This window comes from Phascolarctos cinereus, unplaced genomic scaffold (genome assembly GCF_003287225.1).
Source record: "Phascolarctos cinereus isolate Bilbo 61053 unplaced genomic scaffold, phaCin_HiC Scaffold_4;HRSCAF=312, whole genome shotgun sequence".
Taxonomy (NCBI): Eukaryota; Metazoa; Chordata; class Mammalia; order Diprotodontia; family Phascolarctidae; genus Phascolarctos; species Phascolarctos cinereus.
In genome coordinates this window covers 126,490,023-126,499,234 of record NW_027555847.1, presented here as the reverse complement: position 1 = coordinate 126,499,234, position 9,212 = coordinate 126,490,023, and the positions used below count along the sequence as shown (strand labels likewise).

Genomic DNA, 9,212 nt, shown 5'->3' with positions numbered 1-9,212 from the left:
TGTTTGTTGGACTATGCTTATTTGTTGCAATTTTTTTTCCTTCCTTTCTCTTAATTTTTAATTGGAAGGGGTTGGAGAGAATAAGGCGGTTAGCAATATGGAGGTCATTGAAACATTTTTTTAAAAATGCACAGAAGTTCCGAAGGGGGTCAGACAAGCAGGAAATTTTGGAAATTAACTTGAAATTCTTTATATTCTTTAAAAAAAAAACAAGAATGTGATATGAAATGATTTTTTTTTTATAGAATCCTTTCTGGGTTCTGCTCATGAAATTCTCTCTTAATTTAGAATTTTTAAAAACCAGGTAGAACAATTTAAATCGTCAATAGAGGCCCTCTGGCTTTTGAGTGACACCATCAGATCAGCTTACAGAAAATCACTTTGGCAGCCCTTGTTAGGATGGATTGGAATAGGGAGAGACTTGAGGCAAGTGTAATCTAGGTGACAGTCAATGAGGGCCTGAACTATGGTAGTACCTTTGTGATTAGAGGGAGGTTTGGAGGAGAGAGGAGGGAGATTTGGCAACTGATTGGCTATGTGGACTAAATAAAGGAGACTGAGTTAAGGGTAACACTGAGATTTTGAACAATAGGGGACTAGAGGAATGATTTCTTTGAAAGAAATAGCAAGATGGGTTGGAAATAGGAGTTTTATTTTGGACGTGTTGAGTTTGAGGCCGCTATGAGACATCTAATTTGAATTGTTCAGTAGGCATTTGGCAATGTAAGACTGAAGCTCTGCATGCTAGTGTTGGAGCTGTTGAGTCGTCTGCGTAGAAATGATAATTGATCTATGGGAATTGATGAGACCACCGAGAGAATAGAAGAGGTTCCAGGTGGGTCCTTGGGCAACAGCCACAAGAGGCCTAGCAAAGGAACACGAGGAGCAATCAGATAAGAGGAGAGCAAGCGCAGAGTAATGGTATGAAAATCCAGAGAGGAGGAAATATCCAGAAAGGTGGTTACAAAGGATGGGAACTGAAAAGAAACCATCAGATTTAGCAATTAAGAGATTGCTAGTAATTTTGGAGATTTGTTTTAGTTGACTGATGAGGTGAGAAGCTGGATTTCAAGGAGTGGAGCGATGAATATGAAGAGTAGAAGTGGAGACAAGTAATGCACAGCTTTTCCTTGGAATTTGACAGCAGAGAGAGGGAAAGATATGGATAGTAACTTATGGGAGAGGTAGGGTCTAATGAAGATTCATTTTTTGTTGTTTTAAAATATGGGAGCAATGTGGTTATGTCTGAAGGCATCAGGGAAGGAACCAGTAAGTAGATAGGGAGAGGCTAAAGATTAGATAGAGAGGAGGAATAGGGGTTTCAGAAGCAGATGGGAAAAAGGCTAGGCTAGGAAAAAGACAGGAGGGGGTCAGAATCAAGGATACATGTAAGCTTTCCCCTCACCTCTTTCCTTTTACTGTAGAGGGTAATACCAGAGTCCTTGTCCCTCAGACTTCCAGCCTAGATGTCATCCTCATCTCCTTACTCTCTCTTATTCCTCTTCCCCCGTCTGCAATTTGTTGCCAAGGCCTGTCAGTTTTGCCTTTGCAGCATCTCTCCAGTATGACCCCCTTCTCTGTCACGCTGCTGCTGTTCTAGGGCAAGCCCTCATCACCTCACATCAAGACTATTGGAATACCTGCTTATGGGTCTGCCTGCCTCAAGTCTCTCCCTGTTCCAATCCATCCTCCATTTAGTCACCAAAGTGATTTTCCTAAAGTGCAAGTCTGACCAGTGCACTCTCCTGCTTAAACTCCAGCAGTTCTCTGTTTCCTTCAGGATCAAATATGAAATCCTCTTTGGTGTTCAAAGTTCTTCATACTCTTTGATCAGTGACCCTGGCCTCCTTGGTGTTTGATGAACAAGACACTCTACCTCTTAGCTCTGGGTATTTTTTCTGGCTGCCCCTCATGCCTAGGATGCTTTTCCTTCTTACCTATGCCTATTGGCTTCCCTGGCTTCCTTTTAGAACTAACTGAAATCTCATCTATAGGAAGTCTTTCCCAACACCTCTTAATTCTAATGCCTTCCCTCTGTCAACTATTTCCTACTCATCCTATATATAGCTTGTTAATACACATTTGTATTACGCATTAGATTTGTAATACACATCAGATTGTGAGCTCCTTTAGGGCAAGGACTGTCTTTTGCTTCTTTAGTGCTTAGCACAATTCCTGACACATAGTAGGTGCTTAATAAATGGTGTGGGGTTTTTTGGGGGTTTTTTTGGCTAGGCAGTGGGGTTAAGTGACTTGCCCAGGGTCACACAGCTAGTAAGTGTTATGTGTCTGAGGCTGGATTTGAACTCAGGTCCTCCTGACTCCAGGGCCAGTGCTCTATCTACTGCACCACCCAGCTGCCCGTTTAATAAATGTTTATTGACTGACACATATAGGATTTGGTCTTGATGAAGAAAAAGTCCACCTGATTATCAAAGACTGGATGAAAGGAGAGAATAGGGAATGATGCCAAGGGATTTTGAGATGAAGAGAAGGGGAGAAGAGGAGGATCATGATGATGAATGGCTTCAGTTTTCTCAGTAAAGTAAGTGGAGAGGTCCTTAGTTGAGGAGATCTGGGGAATGAGAGGTATCTGGTTTGAGAAATGAAGGGTCTGAATAGTTTCTGTGTGGAGTGACAGGAAATGTATTAGGGAGGAATAAAAGGATTGCCTTGCTATAATGAGGGCGCTGTTAAGGTCAGATGACATATATTTGTAGTATACCCAATTAACTGAGTTGTGTGACTTTCTCCAGCTTTGTTTAGCTACAAGACCAGGAGTAGAGGAGGCAGGTGGTGAGCAATAATCTAGGGTTGGGGTTTGGCAAGGAATGAGAGGTGATATGACCAGAGGGTACATGTGGTTGGGCCTGCACTTGCTTTGTGTGACTAGCAAGTAGGGCCCTAGGGGCAGTTGGTGAGGAGGCCAGGCTAGGCTGCTATGCACGCCTACTGCTGAAGGTGGTAATCAGCACATCTCAAGCCTCTTTCCTTTTTTCCATTTCACAATCTTATCCTTATATGTGTGATTCTAGGCAAGTCATTTAATCTGCCTGCTTTAGTTTCCTCACAATAATATCTACCTCCCAGGGTTGTTGTGAGGAACAAATGAGATAGTATTTGTAAAAAAAAAAAAAACCACAACACAGTGCCTGGCACACATAGTCTTTTAAAAAAACAAACAAACAAAAAACCAACTCTTCTATTCATTTAGGATTCTTTCTCTGTGTCTTCAAATTTTAATTCTTGAGAGGGCCCCATCCCTCCTGGGGTGACTTTTCCCTTACAGACTTTTGGATCTTTCCTACGTATCTATTCTTTTGTTCTCCTAAAAAGTCTAGAGGGATGTGTTAGATAGTACTTGACTTTTCTTTCCTTTTTAATCATCTTTTAAGATGGAGTGGTTGCCTTTCCCCAGAGTTTGCATTCTTTGTATTTCATCAGCCAATTCTTCCTTGTTCAGAATCAGGTCTAAAATAGCAGTTCCTGTTATCCTCCAATTTTTGAATAATGATGAAGTTACATTCCCGTTGAGGCTGCAGTAGCTAGAGTGCTGGAACTGAGAATTAGGAAGACTCGAGTTTGAATTCTGTCCTGTATGCTTACTGTGTGAGTACTGGGCAAGTCATTTAAAATCTCTCCTAGCCTCAATTTCCTTAGGTGTAAAATGGAAATGATAATAGCACTTACTTCACAGAGTTGTGGTAAGGATCAGATGTGAACATATACAGTGCTTTCTAAACCTGAAAGCCCTATAGAAATGCTTGCCATTATGATAAAAAGAATAAGATAGGGATTTATTAGTCATTAGCTTCTGACAGACCATGTTTAAGCAGATGTCTAGAGAATTGAGTTCCTGCATCAATGATAATCATAGCTAACATTTATATAGTACTTTACGTTTTACAAAAAGCACTTATATCATCTCATTTAATCATCATACATCCATGCCAGTTTGTGTGGTGTTTCCTGAACCCCCCACTCTTTTTTCTGTTGCAGTGTTTCTACTATTTCTTCCTTCACTGGTCTTGATTCAAAAATTATTTGTTCTCCTTTCCCCCTTTTGCTTCTTGTATTTTCTCGTGAGTGTGTTATCTTCATAGATAGTACTGCTCTGCTCTCATTTCCCTTCCTTTATCTTGTCCCATTTCAGTAAGGCACACTCATTTTGACCTATGTTTCAGTTATGATTTCCTCTAAGTCTAAGCGATTCCTATGACGCAAAGTTTCTCTCCTTTAGTTAGGATACCTGGTTTGCCCTGTCTGTTTAGCACACTTTGTGTATTTGTGTGCAGACGTTCTGAGGTCGCAGGTTTTTGTTACTGCCTTTTCTTCTTGAATTTTTGTTCCTTGTAATGTTGGGCATCTCTACTGCCGTTTTTCTTCAAATGTTGTGATTGCTGTTTCACGTGGTATTTATCTTGGTAAATGTTTATAGGCAGTTTTTCCCCTTAGGGTTATTTTGGTTGACCTTTTGGAATAAGGCTTAGTGCCTTGTGACCTTTCTAGCCCATGAAATTGAAACCTCATGGGTCTGGCCTTCTGGGATGCTTCTCATGTGTGATAACTTAAGAGTGCAGGGTTCCATTTATTATTGCTGTTTTTTTATTCGTTGGGTACCTGATGTCAGATTCTGAAAACAAAGAGTAAAAGCAATTCCTTTCCCACCTCATGTCTAATTTTCCCCTGCTTGCAGGTACAAAGATGCCCTGGTCCTTTTGCTTACTGAGGTATTGAATCGGATACAGTTCAGGTACAACCAGGCGCAGTTGGAGGAGTTGGATGACGAGACCCTCGATGATGATGTAAGAAATATATTGTAGAACACTTTTTGATTATTAAATTTTCAACATAACATAATTAATTTAAGTCAGTAATAGGAATCTGCAAATCTTTTGTTTCTAAAAGTTGAATTTTTTAGCATGGGTAGAGTATTAATTTTTAAGCTTTTTTAAAAATCAATTCCTAGTCCACTTTTAATTTGGTTTTACAAGCATTTTCAGCCATCTACTTGTACCATGAGTGGGAGTAGAGAAGCATTATTTTTGAGAAATGTTGGGTTATGTGGGAAATCTTAGTGAATCTAATTTATGCCCTTTACTGCTACAAATTGTAATCCAGACATGTCTCATTTTCCTGTGCAGTTCTTGTCTGTATCCTTTTATAAACCCTCCAAAGAGTATTTATTCAATGCTGGTGCAGTTTCTCTATTTTGTGGCTATTAATGCCATATTTGCTCTTTCTCTACCTCCTCTTCTGGTTATACATGTACTTTAATGATGCCTTTTCTACTATATCGTCTCTGGAAATGTGCTGCATTATGTTTTCATTCACTGTGACCCATTGAGTTCTCTGTGTTTTTTTCTTCTGTGATTTTGATGTTCCATGGTTGAGCACCATATAGAAACACTAGGAGAATACTAATGTTAAAAAGATTGGTGTATTGGGGGATGAAGAGCAGCTTGGGATCGTTGAAAAGCATCACCTAGTTTCCTAAATGCCAATTCAACTAACTCTTGCTTCCTGTCTTGTTCTGGGTTGTCCATCAGTAGCTTGTCTCCAAGATAAATATGTATTTTTGATGGCTTATTTGCACGTCATAATCAGATGAAGATGCATTTTTATCCACTTGGTTTTTCCTGTGTGGATGATACATTTTATGTCCAAATGATGATTGAAAGTATGCTTCAATCTACTTCTGACACTTAAATACTGGACCATTCTCTTTTGTGACACTATGGAGCTCATTGTGGAGTATTTGAAGTATGCTGTGGCTAAATATAGTTGGCAAATGCTCTCTACAGATAGTCAATCCCAGGACCCTGAGTCCTGCAGGGAAATCCTCTTCCGTTTGGCCTTTGCATTGGGCATCCTCTTCCAGGATGTTGGTAAATACCTTTGATGAGCATATGCCTCCTTGTGTTAAACCTCACTTAATAATGATAATCAGAGGATTGTTGGAGAAAGTTATTCTCTGGTTTCTTCTATTGAGGAATACTGTATCAACTTAATATATGGGAGATACCATGCTGAAAGAAACCTTTTAGGCTGCAGTTTTGTTCTGTTGAACCAAAAGTGTTTTTTGGTGATGACCAGACATCGAGGGATAAACACTGAAGGATCTTGTAGTCTTTATGTTTCTGAGTTGCATAACTAGGATGATCTGGTCTTCTCTAGAAAATTACATGCAAAAGCCTACTTGTTCCTTTTCATATTTTTATCGAGGATGCCTTCATATTTTGGTTAGTGTTTAACTGCTCTTTCCAACATCTAAATTGCCATTTCTGTTTCCTTACATATTCAGTGCTGAAATGATAGAATCTAGATGTTGTAATTCCATTGTAATTGATAAGGATAGGTTGCCGTACAAACCCTGATATGTCTGTTCTGTTTAATGTCTTTGATATCTGTCCAGTTTCCTTCTTAAATAAATACTTCTTGCAAAACTGGTATTTGGAGAACCTTGGGAGAAGGGAGTGAAAAGAGAAGTTGGGGGAAGAGACTGGTATAAGAATTAATTAGCGAGGGCAGCTAGGTGGCCCAGCAGATAGAGCACTGGCCCTGGAGTCAGGAGGACCTGAGTTCTAATCCGGCCTCAGATACTTGACACTTGATACCTGTGTGACCCTGGGCAAGTTACTTAACTCCATTGCCTAGGCCCCCCCCCCAAAAAAAAAAGAATTAATTAGCCACCTGCTTTTAGTATTTCTAATTATTTTAAACTACCTTTGAAGTTTGAGTGCTGCTAGATTGGACCCTCTTGGCATCACATTTTTAGCCCCAGAATGAAAGTAGTTGTAGTTTCTTTGTACCCCTATAAAAAAGTCTTGGTGTTTTAACTGTGTGACCTTGAGAAAGTCACAACTTATAAAAGCCCTTTACAAAAAAAATAAAAGGTATTTTATGCTTATTTGTAATTCTCATGTAATAGAACTACATATTAGAAAACAAAACAAGTATTTTGGGGTTATTCCAGGTCAAGTTAATAATATGTTATTGCTCTGGGGAAATAGTTAGAATTCTTAAATTTCATCTTTGGTTTTCTCTTATATCTCTGTGACTTTTTTTTTTAAAGGACCAGGTAACATTACATGTGATTTTTCATTTCTGATTTAGATTTTGTCTGGTCATAAACTTCATTCTTTGGACACACACCGAAAGAACAAATACTTCTAGATACTCATCAGTTTTGGAGAATTCATTCCTGTATTTCTTTTTACAGCAACAAACAGAGTGGCAGCGGTACTTACGCCAGAGCTTGGAAGTTGTGGCCAAAGTCATGGAGCTCCTTCCCAGTCATGCATTCTCTACACTGGTAACTAACCGTCTGGGGAAAAATTAGTAGTGACCTTTTTCTCCTTCACTTTGGCAGCATGGCAAAGAGGACCAGGAACCCAGAACTGAGGCTTGAGCCCTGGCTCTGAAACTGGCTGACTGCTGCATCTTGTAGCAGGTCTTTTTACCACTTTGGGCTGAGTTTCCATATCTCTAAAAAGGAAGGACCTGGGCTTCATAGCTCTTTCTGATTCTATAATGGTCTGTTTAATTTAACAACATAGGTAATAAATTGAGGAAGGCTTTACTCCTATATACATAGATTTCAGCTTTTATAAACACATTTTCTTTTGTAGCGTCTTGGACTGAGGGTGTGTTTTACTGTCCTCCTAATTATATCATGTAGAGGAAAAAGTTAACTGTAATTCCCATCCTTTACAGAAATTGGTTGTGGAGCATTACAAGCCTGGTGTGATCCTTTATGCGTATTTTGATTTCTTGGGATCTTTAATCACATGGCCTAATTTAGTTGCTTTTGAAAGCATGGTTGTATGAAGAGATCATATTAGGTCCACATCATCTTCTAAAGAAAAGAAACAGAATAAAAATATGATGTAGTCAGCTTTTGTGTTACCTATTCAGCTATGTAGTCTCTTGTATTCCTTTCCCTGGGGAATGTTGTTTTACTTTGTCTTCTGCTTTTTTTTGGTTTCTATCACATTAAAGTCTCTTTTTTCCTCTTAATATAATTGATTAGTAAAGCAGCTTATGAAATGAAAGGTAGGCTCACCTACGGGTGCTGACAAAGTCAGCAAGAGAAATGGACTTATCTCTTTTCACTTTGCCAGGCTCATGGATAACATTTGTGTGTGTGTGTGTGTGTGTGTGTGTGTGTGTGTGTGTGTATTTATGTAAAATTTTTTTTTTTACCGAAAGGTTGACTGGGTCACCAAGTGATGATTTTACTTATTTTTGATGGGGAAGTTATGGTCTGAGGTGAACCTGTTACCAAAATACCAGAGAGATGCTGATAGCTTAATCAAAATAGGTCTTGGCTTAGGATGTAACTTGACTGTCAAACCTTTTTTGTCTTCCTTGCTTTTTGTGAAATTGATGTAGTTGCTTTCCTTTATTTACTGAATGTTAATCCTCAAAGTAATTTCAGTGGTGGAAATCATTGGGGGAATTGAATTGAGAGATTTCTTTGACCCATATATATCTACAAATAACCAGGATTCATAGAGCAAATAATTTCTGTTTCTACTTTCCTAGCTTTATTACACATTATTCCCCTTTACAGATTGTAGGTTACAGCCCAACTTATCTTACGTAGTGTTGACACATGATGCTGCATCTCCTCTCGCTGTGTCATGACAGGCTGTCCTTTGTGGTTGGAATGCCCTCTTTCCTCTCATTAATGCCTCTCAGAATCCCTAGTTTCCTTCAAGATTCAGCTCAGGTGCCACTTTCTGAATGAAGCCTTTGTTAATCTCCCCAGCTTTAATTCCTTCCCTGCTAAAATTACCTTGAAATAACTTTTTATGTACCTGCATCTGCTTGTTGTTTCCCCCAGTTGGATGTTAGCTCTTTGAAAGAAGGGATTGTTTCACTTTGGTCTTTGTATCCCAGGCATGTCATAGTGCCTGGGATATAATAGGTGCTCAATAAATGCTTGTTGATTGATTCTATTTCCATACCTTGGTCATTGTATAATTTGATGTTAATGGGATTAAAACACATTTATGACTTTCACATTTGTTTCTTTGCTTTCAGTTCCCAGTTCTTCAGGACAATTTAGAAGTTTATCTGGGGTTACAGCAATTTGTAGTTACTTCAGGGTCAGGTAAACCTGTTTTCATTTTCTAATATAAGCAGTTATTTTAAAAAGAAGGACTGATACTTCTCTAATTAATGATTCTGTTGCTATCATAATGTTC

At 38.9% G+C, this 9,212-nt stretch overlaps 1 protein-coding gene across 1 annotated transcript in view; it reads left to right on the top strand.

Annotated features, from left to right (window-relative positions):
• The window catches only part of XPO6 (exportin 6), a 120,003-nt gene that overhangs the window by 74,218 nt on the left and 36,573 nt on the right, over positions 1-9,212 (top strand). The window contains exons 10-12 of the mRNA XM_021006374.2: positions 4,697-4,805; positions 7,223-7,315; positions 9,049-9,118. Of these exons, the coding sequence (XP_020862033.1) occupies positions 4,697-4,805; positions 7,223-7,315; positions 9,049-9,118 (272 nt within the window). The remainder of the gene's footprint in view (positions 1-4,696; positions 4,806-7,222; positions 7,316-9,048; positions 9,119-9,212) is intronic.